This window comes from Schistocerca americana, chromosome 7 (genome assembly GCF_021461395.2).
Source record: "Schistocerca americana isolate TAMUIC-IGC-003095 chromosome 7, iqSchAmer2.1, whole genome shotgun sequence".
Taxonomy (NCBI): Eukaryota; Metazoa; Arthropoda; class Insecta; order Orthoptera; family Acrididae; genus Schistocerca; species Schistocerca americana.
Window position 1 is genome coordinate 548,217,032 of NC_060125.1, and position 19,983 is coordinate 548,237,014.

General features: G+C 37.0%; 2 protein-coding genes across 3 annotated transcripts in view; one reads left to right on the forward strand and one right to left on the reverse strand.

The window, feature by feature from the left end:
• The window catches only part of LOC124622262 (elongator complex protein 1), a 159,660-nt gene that overhangs the window by 124,150 nt on the left and 15,527 nt on the right, over positions 1-19,983 (forward strand). For both annotated transcript variants that reach the window (XM_047147924.1, XM_047147925.1), the window contains exons 12-13: positions 4,775-4,926; positions 16,522-16,606. In XM_047147924.1, coding sequence (XP_047003880.1) covers positions 4,775-4,926; positions 16,522-16,606 — 237 coding nt within the window. The remainder of the gene's footprint in view (positions 1-4,774; positions 4,927-16,521; positions 16,607-19,983) is intronic.
• LOC124622264 (odorant receptor 67c-like) overlaps positions 4,577-19,983 on the reverse strand; it is a 109,903-nt gene continuing 94,496 nt past the window's right edge. The window contains exon 5 of the mRNA XM_047147926.1: positions 4,577-4,970. The gene's annotated coding sequence lies outside the window, so the exon portion shown is untranslated. The remainder of the gene's footprint in view (positions 4,971-19,983) is intronic.

Below are 19,983 nucleotides of genomic sequence, written 5' to 3' on the forward strand. Positions count from 1 at the left end.
GATAACTCCCATCTGCGCATTTCAGTAAAGCTGGTGGAGGAGGGAAGGGTCCAGATGGCTCGGGTAGTGAAGGAGCCATTGAAATCAAGTGTGTCATGTTCAGCTGCGTGTAGTGCCACAGGGTGGTGTACCTTGCTCTTGGCCTCAGTTTGGTGGTGGATCATCCTGGTGGACAGCAGGTTGGTAGTCATACCAATATAAAAAGCTGTGCAATGATTGCAGCAGAGCTTTTAAATGACATGGCTGCACTCACAGGTGGCTGGACCCAATTGGGTTGGATAAACATGTGACAGGACTGGAATAGGAATTGCTGGGTGGATGGATTGGGGGAGCATCTGAAGGAAAAAAATAAGTCAACCAATTCAGAGAAGGAAAGTCATATGCATTTGAAAATGAAGGTGCATTTTATTTATTCTTTTCTTGATATGACTATAATTTTTTTTGTATAGAGTATTGTAGCATCAGAGCTGGTATGATTGAAGCACCAACAGGCAGGATGGTGGAAGCATAATTTCAGTAACAGAACATGGTATACTAGCTTGTAGATGTTAGCTGTAAAATCTTAATTTATGGGTAGAATAAATGCTAAAAATTACAACAACACAGGATAATTTCTATTTCCCTGTGTCACAGGCATTGGTAAAGGATATGGTTGTATTGTTAACAACCACATTTCTCTGTTCTTTTTCTGTTGTGCTCAGTGGTGCTGTCATAAGGAATCTGCTGAACTTGTTGGCTGCAGGATAGAAGTCAATTTTTTCAGGTATCAGAAATGAACATCTCTGTGGTATTCAAGCAAATAAGATCACTACCTTATTCTCTAACACAGATTACGTGTTATTTCATTCAGTACAACAGTTTTCTCAGTACTTAACAGTTTTCTGATATACTCTGCTTCATATCTTGATATTGCTGCTATATCTGTGTTGGATTTTAGTAAACACCATAAAACATAAATGCTTTTTATGTCTTAAAGCTGGATGTGATGGATAAAATCAAATGTAATTTCTTGTAACAAAATAAAAAAGCACATTTAACACACATTTCTCCGATTCTATTCCTGTAGAAGGGCTTCATTAAAGAAAACCAAATTCTGGTGCTCATGAGTTGTATACAAAGAAATAACTGAAAATGCTATGATTGAAACTTATTTTGTTAGTATTTCAACTAGCTAATTGTTGAAACAAATATCATCACATTACTATCAAGAATTTAAGAGATATTATGTTAATTGCAGTGTTAAATGCTTAAGACTAATACAACGGGTCACATAATTGTTGAAACAGATGCTTGATCTCATTTGTAAATAAGGAAATTATAACTGTCAGCTTCACTTTGTGTAGCATGTAATCACATACACTCAGCTTTATTCCACTCATCACATGATTTATAAGTTTGCTCCATATTTCAGTGTAGTAAAAATAGGATTCTGCATGATCTGTAAAACCTATGAAAGACACCCAGAAATTAAGTTTTCTCCTCTCCACCCCTACCTCCAGCCTCCTCCCACCTTTTTTTCCAGTTAAACGTATTTAGTCAGAACTGTAGTGCATGCATGACCAAGCTATGACCTAACAATCACTGGACTTCCATACAAGTGCTGATGGTTGTCAAAAGCTCTGCAGAATGGCTAAAAATGACTTCTTTTATTTTTTCTCCCAAACTGCAAGGCAAAGTTTGGGCTGTGATAAAGTTGCCAGTCCAAATTCATCATCAGCTGTGTCAGCTGTATGAGCCAAAGGTCATGACCAAACAGATGGTGTGTCACTGTTGAGGCAGTTGTTTGAAGGTAATCAAAGTGTCCATATTGGAGAGGGTCATGGGAGACTGCCCCTCATCAAGACAGCATTATGGAGCTGGTGGGACAGCACATTATGGAAAACTGTTGCACCACGAGTATGGATCTCAGTTGACATTTATCGCAGATATTGTGATCCTTGTTGCCTGAAACTGTTACTAAACAGCTGCTGTTCAAGAATGTGTGTGCCAGGTGCATACCAAAAAATCTGATGCTCAAACTTGAAATGAATCGCTTAGAAGCAGCATTGACATTGTTGCAGCAATACCAGTATTATGATGATGAGTTCATCAACAGGATCATCACAGACAGTGAAATATGGGTTGTCCGCTTTACGCCGGAAACTGTTGATGCATTGGCATCACAAAGGATTTCTGGTTAATACACAGTTCAAACATACTGTCGGTGCAGAATGTGAAGTGCGCAACGTGTGATGTGCAGAGTATTTTATGACAGGAAAGGCATTTTGCTTGTTGACTTCCATCCCAGAGATGAAACGGTGAACACTGGCCGTTACTGTGAAAGACTGAAGAAATTGTGAAGGGCCATTCAAAACAAGAGTCATGGAAAACTCAGTGAAGGTGTTATGCTGATCCTTGACAAAGCTCATCCTCGTGCACCTTGGTGTACAACATGTTTTGAACAAGTTCAGCTTATAGCTGATTAATCAGTCACCGTGCAGTCCTAATTTGATCCTAGCAGTTTCCATTTTCCTTGCACCTCCAGAAAATCCTGTCCTCTGGTCAGCATTTTTACAATGACAAAGAGCTGAAGATTACTGAGGGTGCAGTCTCAGGTGGCACACTTCCACAGCACAGGAGTACAAAAGTTGATCCTACAGTATGACAGTTGTCTCGGTCCTGGCAGTGATTGTCAGAAAATAGCTTTTAACATTGCTATATCAGCTACCAATAAATTTTTATGTAGCTTTTCTTTTGAAAAATATGAAAACTTAATTTCTGGATGACCATCACACTACATCACAGTTGCGTGTTTTCATAGAAGAAAATAGGTTGTGTACTTTTCATGAATGGGGTGGGGGGAGTATGGTGACTACACGTGTGTGAACTTTGAAGAAAGAGATAAACACTATGTCACCTGTTTATGTGTTAATGGCCAGCTTGTTACTGACACTACAATTTACTGTAGCAGATGAAAAGTTGCACCAAGTAAAATTTGTGAGAAATTTTATCAGCAAGCCCTGTAATTAAGAAGTGCATCAACATATTTTTTTATATAAACCAAATAGAAATAAAAATATCAACTGTGAATGTAAAAATATTTCTCTGCTGTTGGAAACAGTAGCTCAAATACTCAGTTTGCATAGCTGTCAAAAACTCTCTTAAGATAAGTACTTATCTTCCATTGGCTTGCTTAAGGTGGGAGGGCCATTATAGATGGATGGAGAGAGAGAGAGAGAGAGAGAGAGAGAGAGAGAGAGAGAGAGAGAGAGACCAGAATCAATCTAATGAAGTGTTCAACAGTAGTTTTGTTGACATTTTTGTTTAATCCAGTATCACATTGATGGCTGATGTCCAACACTTGTTCCTTTAATCACTGTTGGTAACACTCCTTTGTAATTGTCAAATGTTCAACAGAATATGTGTTGACCGTCAGGATCACAATACATTTTGTTGGCAATTACCGATTTCTGTTTCCATTCAATAAGCATATTGTGTTGGGTGCTGTCAGACAGTATGCTTGTTGAAAAGACCTACTACAGGCATAGTGCAAGATGGTTTGTTAAATAAACTGAAACAAAAAGCACATATTGTGATCCTGACTGATAATAAACATTCTGATGAAGCAAACAGTAGTAATAGTGCTCACCTAGAGAAAATCTCCTTCTGAATAAAACTGTGAAGCATGTAGAAGTACATACTGGGAGCAATTTAGGGTGGAATGACTGCATAAATTTAGCAAAGGGGAAAGTAGATTCAGTTTGAGGGAAACATTCATTGTATGTGTAAGAATTTACTTGTCTGAGAAATTTTCGAGTGTTGTTAACTGTTTGGAAACCTACAAGAAGTTGGATTACTGGAACAGATTAACAAGATTCAAAGAAGTATTGTGCAGATTTGTTTAAGCAGCATGAAAGCATCACAGAAATGATCAGAAAACTTGTGAATGGAAAGGAGGTGGAGCTATGAGGAGATCTCCCCTCCATCAAAATTTGTAGTAGTTGGCAGACTAGAAATTTAGATGTAGATTTTCACTCTCCCCCCCTCCCTCCCATCCACTCATATCAACATGTCAGTGTCAGTTAAACTTCATCACATGCTAATATCTTTTATGCATGTGATAGTAATTTTTATGAAACTATTCCATCTTCTAGTACAGGAAACTTTCACAAAAGTATTGTCGTTATATGGACCTAGAATTTAAGTGGAATGTTTTTTTTTTTTATTATAAACGCAATTTACTAATGTGCTAACTTTCACATTTCTGTTCTGTTGTTAATGAGATTTTACTCTTCTAAGATAAGAAAATGACAACCACAAATGAATCCTTATAATGCAGTTTCAAAGATGTACTTTTATTGCTATTCATTGAAGCATTGTATCTTTGATTGTTTGTGTAAATTAAAACTGTAAATTTGTGTGTGTATATTAAACATTGCAGATTGGCACAAGGAAAAAATGTAACAGTAGATATAGCCATCATGTGGAAAGAGGCAAAAAGATGAAAATTCATAATGTTTACAAATTATGTGAAATTATGGTTTAAAATTTGATTTGATATGAAATGTGTGAGATTCATATCAACCATTATCCTCATATAAACACTTGTGATATAAGAAGACTTGTACATATGCATTTTTTCTCTGTATGACAAGAAACACAAGTTGAAAACTTTATTTTTTGTTCATTTCCAGTTCTATCTGTGCAGAGATTGCATTTGTTCTTGTTCTACACTATCTCAATAAAGAATTTCACAGTATGGTTGTAGTAATGCACTTTCCTTTTTTTTGTGCAGATGAGGTTGGAATGTTGTGCAAAATGCTTCTAAGATTTGGCAGAGATGCTGATGCTGCTGCTTTGCAACATTTGCTTGATTCAGTGCTGAGTGAAATGCAGCGTAGCACGGACGAAATCTGGTCGGCCGATCTGCTATTGCAACCTGTCAGGGTGAGTTCTGTATGTGGCTCCTTAAGAATGTTGTAAATGGAAATCTGTAAAACAGAGTGTCGCCATAAAAGATTAACACATCATTTCATAAAATTATTTAGTCTTTAAATTTGCTGTTGCTCACGTTCTCATTTCATAAAATGATTTAGTGTTTTAAATTTGCTGTTGCACACACAATGTTCTCTCTGAAATCTGTTTTGACTGTCCCTGTATCGTATATCTTACTTAGTACAGTACAAATGTACTTTTCCCTGATACTGTGAATGTTATAGAATACTGTATGAAATACATCAGTACTCTTGTAGGTGATACAATACAAAGTTCTTTTCAAAAATTTAGATATGTATAAAATATGTAGATTGTAATTTCCCAAAGAATGGAAATTATCAGACATGAATTGCATTTTATTATGACGCACTTTTTCAAAAGTGGACAGTCTATCTTCATTTTGTCTTAAGGAATGTGTCCTATTGCCCTTCATTCTGATTTATCTTAAAAAGTGTTCCGATTCACTGGGTGGAGCTGAAGGTTTCTTCCAAGGGTAACCCTCCACAACCTGGTTGTCCATCACGATCTCATTGTCCATCACAACCAACAAAATTAAACATAGAATGCGCAGACAACACTAACTCTACCGAACAGCGGGAACACAGAATAAGCTGTGGAGTTCATCCTTGTGGTGATTGTATTGTTTCTTGCTACACAAAATATTTTTTTGTGGGATACTGCACTGTTCACCTCAATGTTTGTTTTTGTGTGTGTGTTGGAAATAATAATAAACTAAACCAAGTAAAAACATGACTTCACATTGATGTTCCAAGAATTGATCTTTAAACCATGGGGAACAGGTGCTGGAAGAAAAGTTACTTTGTTCTACACATATGAAGGGGCAAAATAGTAATCAGAGCTCCCTTTTATCTATTTATACATCTGTTTTTTTTCTGATGAATGGATTCAATGAAAATTCTGAAAGCTGGTTGTTAAACAACCTCCAAAATATCTGCTCCCTTCTGTCAGCAATCCTGTCCTCAATAGAGTATTTACTGTTGTTTCAAAAGTCCTAAATAATAATCTGCAGCTTTTTCTGAATTAATGCTGTTACATATCTTGGAATGTAATTATTTATGTAAATATAAATATCATTATTGTATAGGGTAATATATGAACAGCAGGTTTACTGTCCTGAAAGACAGTCACTCAAATATTTAGGCAGTAGGAGCAAGTTTTTACATAATTCCAATTTTACTGTTTTATCTCTGTTACAGTCAAGTGAAGTTCTTGGTCTAGAATGCAAAACTGTACTTTAAACCATACATAGTTATTTGCATGTTCTGTGGACCATAATTGCGACCCCTTGGCATGAAATGAGCCATTTTACAGTTGTAGACATCACAGTGAAACATATGGCAACATGCTGACCACGTGCATGATTTATTAAGAATTTTTTAAAATGTGCATATGGTGTTTCATACTTACCTATTGTAAGTTCAAATATCTGTCTCTCTGTCTTCCTTTGTTAAACATCCCCCCCCCCCCCCCCCACACACACACACACAATAGTACTTCATATTCAGAAATCCTCCTATGGACTAAGAGTTGTCAAGCACATTGATTTTAATTTGTGTTTGAAGTTAATTTTATTTTCCATTAAATTCTTTGCATCACTTGGTAGGTGGGTAAAGATTATTTTGGCTGAATACCTCACTTCTTCCTGTGTGGCACATTAAGGCTGAGTGATGGATAGTGTATATAATTTCTCTGTCTAGTATTACATTTATGAATATTACTGTTTTCCAAACTACCTACCTGGATAGCTACGCATGTCCAGGATTTGGGGAAACTGGCTGGTTTGGAATCTAATTCACCTGATAGATTAATGACAAAGGGTGGTGTGCGGGCCACCTGAGGGTGTTGTTTGAGCACATCTGACTAGGTGAATACTAGGTTGATATTCCTGTCCTGCCTCAGTTACATGATTAACAAACAGTTCAGAAATGGGGTAGGTAGGGCATCTGGCCACACTCTATTACCAAAATACGGATTAACGTATTGACTCCATGAAGATATGGGATGAAAAGCAAGAAAAAGAAGACTGTTGTTTCCAGACTGCGATTGGTTGTTGACACCAAACTTCATAAGGGAGAACGAGTGTAAAATGTTAACATTGAAATGAATGAAATCCTAAACTTACTTCTGTGATGACCAGAAGTGAAATTTAAACTAAATTCAAAGGATATCCTGGAAGAAATTAAGCCACATAAGATAAAGTTTCATTCAATTTGACTCTGTATAATAACAAGTTTTCTAAAACTAATGTACTATTAAAAACAGTAGGCAAACAGAGGAGATGATGGTCAGAAGAAAGCTGAATTTTGGAAGTATAATCAAACAATGGAAGTTTGGAAGTATAATCAAAACAATAAAATCCAGAATTGCTACTCCCCCATATAGTGGAGATGTTGAGTCACAGGTATGCACAACAACACAACTCTTAAGCAAGTAAGCTTTTGGCTAAAAGGCTTCTTCTGAATTACACACACACACACACACACACACACACACACACACACACACACACACACACACACGTCCACTGTCTCTTTCTGTCAGGGCGGGTTTTGTTGCATTTATCTGCAACACATTTCTACTATATGGTCAGTAGCAATCTATCCTTTTCACAATATTGTCAGTTTTGAAAGTATTTGAGTTGTAGCAGTCTTAGTGAAAGTAGTCGTTATTATGGTTACTGATGAAGTTCCTGGCTTTGGTGCCCAGGGGTATCGTATTTTATTTGAATTTATCGCATGATCCACAAATACAGTTGAAGATAAATATACTGGCATATGCCTTTCCCTATGCTGTTTTTTGAAGAGTCTCCATAATGTATTTTTTACTCTGCAGTTGATTGTTCATCTTTCAAAACATCCTGGCAGAGTAAAGCTTTGTAGTATGCCAGGACTCCAAGTCTGTTCTTTGCATTTTGTGGCAATGCTCTTACCATTAGAGCATTGCCAACAAAAGGTAAGGATCCAGCTTCGAGTCACTGGTTGGTATACTGTTCTAATTTGCCAGGATATTCCGTAAGAGCTTTCTGTGTTTTGTACAGTTGGTAATGACTCAATATTCTTAACATCTGTTTTTCCGAAGGAATTCATTGTAAATTTTTGCTGCATTTACATAAAATTACCCTTGAAGACAACAGGGAACGAGCATCTGCAGAATAAAAAGTACAGTGCATTGTAATCTTGCTATGTTTTTATGAATAATTTATGCAGTACTCAGAGTATCTCCAGAGCAAAAGAGTAGCTACATTATCCCAAGATTCTTCTGGTAACAGGGCACCTATCTCTCAACAACTGGAGCTCTTCATATGTAGAAATTCATTATCTTTTCCAAATGAGTATTCAGATGTCAAAATAACATATTCTACACTGACTATGATTAAGGCTATCAGAAGGATATGTTAGAATATTGAAACCTACTATAGCTGATGTTTTGTCAAGAAAGAAACAGGAGAAAGGGTTTAATCTTGTGTATTGATTGTTTGAGGTTCATCTGTAATTTAGGCAGGCCTTGTTCAGTGTAGCTTTCTGGTGGATTTTTAAATTTTTATATTCAAGCGTAGTATATATCAAAACTTCTTTTAAGCAAATAATGACTATTCTCTTTAATTTATCCATTTTTCTGGGTTCAAAGTCATGGTTGTATTAAGTTTTTAAAGTTATGTCCGTTAGCTTCAACCACAACATGTATCAGTAGTATCACTTATATTATGAAAATAATGTTTCAGGAAATGATGTTCTCACTAAAGTTGTATTCAGCCTGAAGACTGGTTTACACATTGTAGTGCTTTACTAGATGTGGTTCTATGATGCTATTAGATGTAGTATCCCTGTGCCTGTCTTTGCTTTGGGGGTTGATTTACCCAGGCAGTTATAGTGTGACTTCTAGAGTGGGGAAAAAATCATTCTAGGACTGGCTGAGACATGAGCCCTGTGCCTTTGGTTTGATAGTCTCACACCTACACCATTGAGCCACACTTGATCTTATGCAAGAGCATCAGTATAAATGTATCCAAGAAATGGCAGTTCTGAAGAAAGGGACTTTTTATACATAACAGACTCATATTTCTCAGTAGATACAGAAAAGAACAATATTCCTACTTAATAGTTTTATGAACATAGATAATGTTGGAACTCGGAAGGTAAGTGTATTTCACTAGAGTAAGCAAACTATATATTTAATATAATTAATACAATAAGGGATGATATCTGTAATGAGTTAATGATACTAAATTACTTTCCTTGTGTAATTAAATGCAGGGTATCCATCAAGTTAGCAAGTGAAGCTAGAAAATATTCACAAAATATATTTTTATTTATTTGTCAAGAAAATTGAGTTGATGCTGAAAACTAAAAATTTGAAATAGAAAAAGAAGTCAGACTTATAGAGGAAATCTTGTTGGAAATGAACCAAAATGACTAGCATAACATACCATTGGTTAATATTTCTCAACTGACCACTTTGTTTAGAAAGCTCTACAACTGATAATGTTTATGAACTTATTGCATTGTTTTTATGCCTTCAGTTTTCTGTGTCAACTGACATGACTACTATTGTGGAAGATAAATGTTTTGGACTGTTTCTGTAAACCTCAAGCCAGGCCCACTGTTACCTTGATGAACACGACAAACCTTCAAACTACCTCCATATTGGCCTGTAGAACTGACTCTTCACAGCCTATGACTGAATCAAGACCTTCATCTCTTCAGTTTGACATCTTGTTATGTGGCCATGCCAGCTGTGTAATCAAATTGGTAACTGTATGATTGCAGACTATATGACTGCAGACTCTTGAAAATAGATATAAACTATCCCAAGAAAGTCTACCAACAAGGTTTCAAGAACCAGCTGTAAATGATGATTCAATGAATATACTCCAACCCACTAGGTATTACTCACATAGGGATCATGAAGACAAGATTAGAATAATTACAGCATGAACAGCAGCATTCAGTCAATCATTTTTCTCACGCTAAATACGTGAATGGAATGGGAAGAAACCTTAATAACTGGTACATTGGGATGTACCCTCTGCCATGCACTTCTGGTGGTTTGCAGAATATGGATGTAGATGTAGGTGTAGATGACTGTATGTCAAACCCCACCCCCCTCCCCCTCCTGTAGAAATTGAGAAAGGGCCAACTCCTGTCGAAGAAATCTTTTCCACTTTGAAATTTCAAGCTTTCCTTCCTTTCTAGTTTAGAAAATGGTTGTTCATTTGTACATGTGAAGCATAGACAATTAATTTACAGTCTAATAGGGTCTGCTGCAATTGCTCTGGCATGGAACACTGAATGTAGTCTTAGCAAGCTGTCATAGGCTTTGTTTATGTATGGACAGAAGGTTAACTCTACTGTTAGTGATTTAACTTGTGCAGCAGGAGAGGGAGTGTTCCTGTGGGCATTGTGAATGGATACTGACCAGCTTATATACCACTGGTTAGAGAGGTGAAAGTGTTCTACCAGTTGGCACTGAACTTGCAGCATAGCATATTTTTATACTATGTGTTAGGCTGAGTTAGTAAAATGCCTAACCACACCCATTTGGTGGCACCCAGAGAGCATGCTAATGGAACTCCACGTAAACTCCCTTGGTGCTATATACCACACAGCTGATTGAAGGGGCCTGCCTACATTGTAATCTTCAAAAGACCTGATTGCATGATGCACTCTCTCCATAACATAGAGATGGTAAAATAATTGCTTTACTTATGGATAGGTTTCAGTTGATGGGAAATTGGAACAAATGTAACATTTTTGAGAGCAAGCCATGTACTTGGAAGTGCAGCGGCTTCTAAACAGTACATAGAATAAAGCTCTCCCCCAATTGCCACTATGTATAAAGCAGAGAGAACCAAATCGTAGTCCTGCCATGCTGGTCTTACCTTTTTCCATGACTCACAAACATAGGAACACTGTGTGCTAGTTATCATGACAGTTAACAACACTGGTTGATGCAAACATGAAGAGCTTGTGTGTCAGGTACTTACTTGAGATATGAGGCAAGCTGTGCAATGGCATCATCACTGCTAACACTAAAAGGAGTGGTGTTATGGTTGCTGCTGGTATGAAACACCACTGATGATGCTACCATTGGTGTAATCCAGCATGAAGAAGTGTCTGTTAGCTTCTCTGTAGCTCTTGTGAAGACTAACTTCACATTGAAACTTGCACTAGCCTCCATCAAGCATTTGGTTCAGATACATTCTTCCCAGGACCCAGTATGCACACCCATTTATCTTTCACCTCGGTTAAGTGACGAGTATATATTATTTCTATAGATATTTTTCTGTATGTATCTGTAGTGCTGTATAAACTTAATTCCCACACGTTGTCTCAGATCTGGCTCTCCAACTCAAGAAAGAGCGCTTGTGAGGTCTAAAAAAGCTTCATACTAGTTTATGTATTCCCCCATGCCCAGAAAAACAAATGGTTCACGTTCTTGCAGGGCAGGGGTGTCTTCGCGGGTATTCAACACCTGTAGGAACTGCTTTTCAATTCAATTCAATTCAATTTTTATTATCACATAACATGCCTTATACAATCAAAGATTGTGACATAGGTGACTTGTCAGTTTTTACACTATATATAACAATACTAAAAATACAACAAACTAATAATATACATGGTGTAACATCTTCAAAGAGGTATTTTAATTACAATTTTAATGCATTGTTACCATTCATGAAATCTTCTACACTATAGTAACATTTATCTTTCAGATATTTTTCCAGGTCTCTTTTGGTGCCTTTTACATTTGGGTCATCCATATCTTTCCATATTTTATTTACAAATTTCATGCCCATATAGTATGGGGTTTTTTCATATGATTTTAAACGGTGGGTAGGTAACATGTAGCTCGTTCTATGTCTTGTATCATATTGATGCAAGAAGAAGTTGCCCTCAAAAAGTTCTGGGTTTCTTTTCGTGAAAGTGAGAGTTTCATAGATGTATATGCTTGGAATGCTCATTAGATCCAGTTTTACAAATAAAGGTTTGCAGTGTTGCTTTGGTTTTGCTCCCACCATTGCCCGGATGATTCTTTTTTGTAGTCTAAAAGCTCTAAGTAAATTTGTTTTTTCAGACCCCCAGAAAATTATACTATACCTAATGACTGAAACAAAATATGCATTATATACAGTTTTTCTTACAGCTAAATCAGTAATACTATACAAGATATTCATAATATATACAAGGCTATTCAGTCGACCTAGTATGTTGTCCACATGGCGACTCCATAACAGGTTTTTATTGACTAACACGCCAAGGAATTTGACACAGTCTGCAGTCTCTAATTTTTTGTCCATATACCTTATTTCACTTATAGACTGTGCAGATTGTTTTGTGGTAAAATGAACAATTTCTGTTTTTGTAAAGTTTAATGTTAAGTTATTGTTTTTGACCCATGCCTCCACTTCCCCAAGTGTTTGTTCAATATGACGAATTAGGTCTACCTCATTTTTACAACAGACTACGGCTGTTGAGTCATCTGCATAGAGGATAGTATCAGACTGGACCTGACATGGCATATCATTAATATAATATAGAAAAAGCAGTGGCCCTAATATTGAGCCTTGTGGAACACCTAATTGAGTGTTTTTCCAGCCAGAGAGAAATTTCTTGCCGTTGATGTTAATAAGTACTCTTTGTTTTCTGTTTGCCAAGTATGATGACATCCAGCTAAGAGATTTGCCTTGAAAACCATAGCGTGCCAATTTTTGGAGAAGCAGGTCATGATTTACTGTGTCGAAGGCTTTGGACAGGTCACAAAAGATGCCTGACACACACATTCTATCATCAAGACATCTGCTGACTTTTGTGACTAATTCATTTATTGCATGGATTGTGCTGCGGCCTTTTCTGAAACCATATTGATTGCCTAAGATAATGCTGTTAGATGAATTGTGATTTTCAATCTGATCACATGCAGCTCTTTCAAATATTTTTGAGAAAATTGGTAACAGTGAGATTGGCCTATAGTTGCCCAATTCATCTTGTTTGCCTTTTTTGTGTATGGGCCGAACTTCTGCATATTTTAATCGATCTGGGAAACATCCCTCATCAAATGATTGGTTGATTATGAAAGAGAGTGGATATGCAATACTGTGACGGACTATTTTTATTATTTCAGTGGGGACCTCATCCCACCCCGCAGATTTTGAATTTTTTAGGGACATTATGATTTTGATGACATCTGAGATGGAAACACGAGAAAACTTAAAACATGTGCAATTGCTATCTGTCATATTGGGCTTTGTATTTGGTGGTGAACAGTCACCAAATTTGTTACAGTTTATGAAAAAGTCATTGAATGATTCACAAATGGCACTGGGTTCTGTAACAGCTCTACCATTTATCACTATTTTAGAAGGGCATTTTCTCTCTGCCTCACTGCCAACTTCACTTCTTATAACAGACCAAACAGCTTTTGATTTGTTTTTTGCATTTGAAATGAAGTCGTTATTTGCAGTACGTTTTGCTAGTTTAACTATTTTGTCAAATGTTTTTTTGTATGTGCTTACATACTTAAGAAATTGAGGGCTTTGATTTACTTTTGCCTCCATATGCAGTTTCCTCTTAGTAGTACTAGACACTCTAATTCCTTTTGTTACCCAGGATCTACTTTTTTGGGACCTGGTCCTCACTGTTACATAAGGGAAGCATTCATTGAATATACCCAAGAATTCAGTTAAAAAGTTATTGTAATTGTCACTTGTGGAAGTGTGTTTGCTGACTGTCCACTTGGTTTGGCTTAGTTTTTTGCAAAATACTTCCACATTTTCTTTACTGAAATTCCTACATCTTTTTGTTGTGCAGACTGAATTTTGCTTCGGTAGTGATACAAATAGTGCTTTATGGTCTGATATTCCTAAATCTAGAAGAAACTTTTCTTTTACATAATAATTATAACTACTTACAATATTGTCAATACATGTTGCAGAGCTTGCTGTAATTCTTGTATACTGATCGAAATTGAGATTTAGACCATTTGTGGCTACCAGGTTCTTTAAGTGTGAAGAAAATTTGTCATCAGTCCTTACATCTATGTTGAAGTCAGCACATATAACCACTTTCTTGTACAGTTTCTCACATTTTAATTTATGTAGCAATGTATCAAACTTATCTAAAAATACAGAGCTTATATGGTACCCAGGGGTGCGATATATGCTGATAATTAGTGTGTTATACTCTTTAAGTTCTATACAACAACTTTCAAATGTGCCTTCTTCATTCAGATGGCTAAAATTCTGTCTGATATCATAGTCTACCATGGAATGAACTAATATGCAAGAGCCTCCATACCCATTGGTCCTACAAAAGCTGGTAGCCAGTTTATAACCTGTAAGTTTATTTAGGAGATTGATATTTTCAGATTTTAGCCAATGTTCATTAAGGCATATTACTTTCACAGATTGTTTCACACTTTCTAGCAAAATTTCTATATCATAAAGCTTCCTGATCATTCCTTCAGACAGACCTCTTATGTTCAAGTGCATAACGAAATTACTACTGCATATATTATTAGGTAGAGGGTCTTTAAAACTAATTTGACTATAAAGTAACGGAACATCCACCTGAGTGTTGACTGCTTGTTCTGGATTCGTTGTATTGGGCCAAATTCGGATAGAACTGGCCCCCTGGCCTTATCCCTGTGCCACTGTGTTTAAAAGCTTATTGAGAGCCACATATCCCATTCCGGCAAGTTTACACTGAAAGTCAGCCATGTTGGCTTCCAATGCTTTCATGACTGCCTCTCTTGTGAACCAAAATTAGCTGTGCATATTACCTCCTGAAATTAATTATATGCAGATATCTATGACATTGTCTTTTTTAAACTTCAGTAAATCGAGCTTATATTAGCTGATGAAAGCTGTTATTCAGTAATCTGTGAATGAGACAGAATGGATTGTGGACCCCCATCATGGTGCCACATTACACTCACTCTTGTTGTGTATTGAAGCAGTCCCTCTGTACAACTTGATAATGTCTGTATGACTAAGCAAAAGAGAATGTGGACACCCATGATTTTTTTGTCTGTGTATAAAATTTGCCTGAGGAATGGGACATTATCTCCTGAAATGCATTGTTTGCTTCATAATGTGGGTGCCATTAATAAACAGTAACAGAAGTAATTTTCAGAGACTGTTCTCGTTCAGAATAACCTTCAGCCACTCACTCTCAATTTTGTGGTTGAGCAAGTAGATGTACAGGTTATGACAATGGACATGCTTTTTGGAGGAGCTCCATGTTCTCTAATGGCATCAACAGTATTTAAATGGCAACTATTTTTTGTTTTAAACATTTATATAATAATATCAATTCATGCCCAAGGAAAATGCTTCTCACTTCAATTTTTTAGAGTTCTTCTTTCCTCTGTGTTCTGTCTATGAACGTCATAGCTGCAAAAAACAATCTTTCTTCACTTTTAATGTGGTATTGCTAGATAGTGGTCATTACAAATATACACTAGCCTGACAAATCCACTATCGGGTGGTATGTAAACATATTACACTTTCTCCACCAAATGTGTGTGTGTGTGTGTGTGTGTGTGTGTGTGTGTGTGTGTGTGTGTGTGTGTGTGTGACTAATGGAGGAGATCAACTTTTGTGAGAGTACTTGATGTGGGTGGAGAGTCTCCTCTGGACTCCAAAATATTTTCTTAAATCCAGTATCCCTCAAGAAATATTGCACTGCAAAACTGTTTGTCACTCTTCTTTCTTCCACTGTGTTATGTCTTGATAGTTCGGATGACAGTTATTGTGAAAACTTGAAGGATAACTACTGTGCTTATAGGGATTCATCCACACATGCACAGAAACAAATTAGGACTTTTTCAGTTGCAGCCACACACTGCAAAATTTTTGTCTGTAGAACAACATAAGTACAAAACAAATATGACAATCTGTTATTTAGGATGCTATAAATTGTATGATTATTTCTATGTAAAAATATATGAAAAAACATCCATACTCCAATTTTGTTCATCTTTGCACTGTAATAGAGTGGATACATTCCTGTCCATTTATGCTCTTTAATTAGACACATGATAACTTTCTGAAAGCTGGTAAGCACCGTGATGTATTCTTGATGGAGTTGTGTGTTACATAAGCATACCTGCATGATATGTAGAACATAATATATTGTATTATTTTGAGTAAGTAATTAGTTGTTATCCATAACTGAGGCATTTAGTTGTCAGTTTGCACATGAATGTGCCTACACGTGCACAACAATATTACCCTCACAACATCTGGGTCACACTCACCCTGGAGCCCGAGTGACTGCTCATCCTTGTTAACATTCTTACTTGTCACTATTTCTTCCCTGAGGAAGAAACTAATAGTGCCAAAAGCCAGGATAGTTTCGCGTACTTTTATGTGTATGTTTTGGTAGCACTAAGACTTTCATCTCTTGAAGATAAGTACCGAGAGCAATTTTATCTCATAATTTCGGAATTTAACTATACAAATATCATTAAGATTCTCTTTCTTTGTTGTAAATATTGCTTAACTGGCCATTTCTTTCTTTCCAGAGCTTTGGACCAGATGCAACAACGAATAGCATCATCGAGTCATTCAATGCAGGTGTTTCTTCTGGAACGAACCTTCATTTGCTAGGTAATATGGAGGAACATTTCATTTCTAATATGTGCTAGTCAAAGAGGTGTAGTGCTTAAGTTATTGGACTCTCATTCAGGAGAACCAGGATTCAGTTTCCCATCCATCATCCAGATTTATGTTTTCCAAAGTATCCTAAATTGTTTAATGCAAATATTGGATGGTTTCTTTGATAAGGACACAGCCAGATTCCTTTCCCAATCCTAGCTTTTACTCTGTCTAGAGTGACCTTGTTGTCATTGGGATGTTAAATCATAATCTTCCTTCCTTTTCTAAAATGTAGAGGATGTCATTCTACAAAATTCTAATTATTTGGCTTTCCAGAAGTGAAATGTGCCATTTTCACAGCAAAAATTGTGATATTTGTTGTGCAGTGTAGCCCTCTAAACGTGTTTTCCAGTTTTTGAAGTAATTGGTAAATTCTTACGTAATGATTCTATTTTATCCTTCATCTACAGCGGATTTGCTGAAACTGTCTCGATCCCGGTCACCTGGTTAGTCGTCATGACTTTACGAGTCTATTTTTCAAAACCTTTGTCTGAAATTTGCCCATTGTCCATTGTGTATGTAGCCCAATACACATGAAGAGTCATGTATATCATCTTTCATCTATGCTGTATTATTGCAGGGTGTTTATGACCCGGGACAACATGGAGATACGGGAAAACCTGTGAATTTTTTCATGCGGGAGAAAACCGGGAAAAACATGGGAATTTTTAGAATTCTGGGAATTTTTCTTTGTTTGTTTTCAGTGAAATTTTTGTAACTTTGACTGGTAAGAACCGATACTCTAACAAAGGATATTACTGTATCTCGCTACTGCAGCAGTAAAACATGAACAAGAGGGAAAAAAATGAAAATAAGACTTAAGTTGCGGAAATACGCCATGTACAACAACAAAACACAGCTCTCATACAAGCGTCTGCCAACAGCAAAATGTGTCAAAGGCTTTAGGAAGACTATGCAATCCAGAATGCGATTTTCACTGTGCCGTGGAGTCTGTGCTGTTATGAAACTTTCTGGCAGATTAACTGTGTGGTGGACCGAGACTCAAACTCAAGACCTTTGCCTTTCGTGAGCAAGTGCTCTACCATCTGAGCTACCCAAGTACGACTCACGACCCGTCCTCACAGCTTTACTTCTGCCAGTACCTCGTCTCCTACCTTCAAAACTTCACAGAAGCTCTCCTGTGAACCTTGCAGAACTAGCACTCCTGGAAGGTTTGCAGGAGAGCTTCTGTGAAGTTTGGAAGGTAGGAGATGAGGTACTGCTCGGGGGACAGGTCGTGAGTGGTGCTTGGGTAGCTCAGATGATAGAGCACTTGCCCATGAAAGGCAAAGGTCCCGAGTTCGAATCTCGGTCCGGCACTCAGTTTTAATCTGTCAGGAAGTTTGACTATGCAATGCTTCATAACAACAAATTGCCTGTGATTAGTGTGACATCACAACTGCATACATTAAATTTGTTTGAGCAGTTGCGAGCGAGCTCATGCACATGCACAGTTGAGTCGTGTATGGGTAGTACCTTCTCCCATTTGTGGCTACAGAAGTGTGGCAGTTAGCTGTATAAGCAATAGCATGGCCAGATGCTACCTGGAAGAATTTTACTGACACACCTAAGCTGCCAGATTCATGCATGTGGACCTAGGGGTTGGGGGGCAAACTGGGTATCTGTCTTGGGTGGCAATTTTTTTTTTTTTTTTTTTTTTTTTTTTTTTTTTTTTTTTTTTTTTTTTTGGGGGGGGGGGGGGGGCAAATTCATTATCCTTGAGGAAAAAGACCTTGTTTCAAAAAGCGGATCACCCAGTGCAGTGCACGTTGGTCTATCGATTATTCATATGATGTGGAAACGCATCCCAGATGGTTTTTGAACAAATTCTAAGTTGATTTCTGAGTGAATCATAAGTTGATTTTTGAAAGTGTGCATAGTGTACGTGATGTCTCTGCCAGGGGAATCCCCGTTGCATCTAGAAGTAAACTTTCTTGCAGACAAAAGGGGATGGGGCTATACCAGCTGAAAGGAATAAAGCCTAACGGGTGAATGCCAATTGCTGTTTATGTGGTTGACTGGGTTTGCAAATGATCAGCGTTGTTATAATTACTAGTAAAATCCATAGATTCAGACTACCAGAGTGGAAATAAACAACTAACAGGAATAGCAGGCAAGAAAGATTACATGTTATCTTCTCAGAGTACCCAAGAAAATGAGATTTTGATTTAAAAGTTTTAGCCAGTCCGCTACACTGGTAAGGGCCAGTTGTACAGTCCCAGGCTATCAGCTGCTAAAGTTCTATTCTGGGACTAGCACAGAAAACGCTTTGTACGAACATGTAATAACGCGTAACGGTAGAATAAATGTGGGATAACTAAACTGGTGATTGTGGCAGGGTTAGTGAAGTAAACTAGAGAATAAGTTTTGACACTGGCAGGAATAATTACAGAATTAGTCATGAGAAGATTGTTTGTTAGAACGAGGAAGGAGGAGAAACGGGGACATCACACATATTGTGGAAGAGTATGACGATTCCAAATTTATATAAAAATTTTGTACTACTACTACTTTTCAATCTCATGCTTCAGAAGCTGGAGCATATGAATGAAATGCGAAACTATTCCCTAACATAAAACCTTTTGCTTGTAGTTGGCCTAATAGGCATTTGATTTTGGTATTTCGTGAATTATATTCTGTTGTGTTATAAAAATGACCATTTGCGGCAAAACAGTCTTGTTTATTTGGCGTGTGTTACAATTGCTGCACTGTTAGGCAGGCCTATTTTGTTTTATCTAGCAGACAGTGAGAAAATACACATAAACCACACCAATCGTGGTTACTATTTTACAGTATTAGACAATGACATTTCATTTTTTGATGTAGCAAAATGTTTGACGAACTTTGATGAGGTATTAGATTTATTCCCAGAAAAGAAAGCATGCCATGCAAAGCTGGAGGAGAAAAAAATTCAATGACTTACGGATTGAAGAAATGTGTACTGTCTTGCTTGTCTCTTTGTCTTTACTGATTTTATATCCTATATTTAATTTTACGTGACACAAAAGAGCAAGTTTAGCTAATAGGCAATAAAGAGTGCAAATTTTCTGAAGATTTTTTTAAAAAGAGGGCTTGATGTCAAACTGGCCAACTGGGAACAGGAGAGGCACCGCAGGATATTTTAATTTCCATTGTCCTGAATATAGTTTGAAGGCACCCATTACAAAATTTTCCGCATTTGAATTACACAGAGTGAAATACAGTGACGTGTGATAGAAGAATGCTGTTTGAAGATGCATGGCAATGTACTTAGGCACAGTTACAACCAAATAACATGTCTTACATTTCCTCGAACACATATGTTTGTGTATCAGACTCTTCAGAAAAAC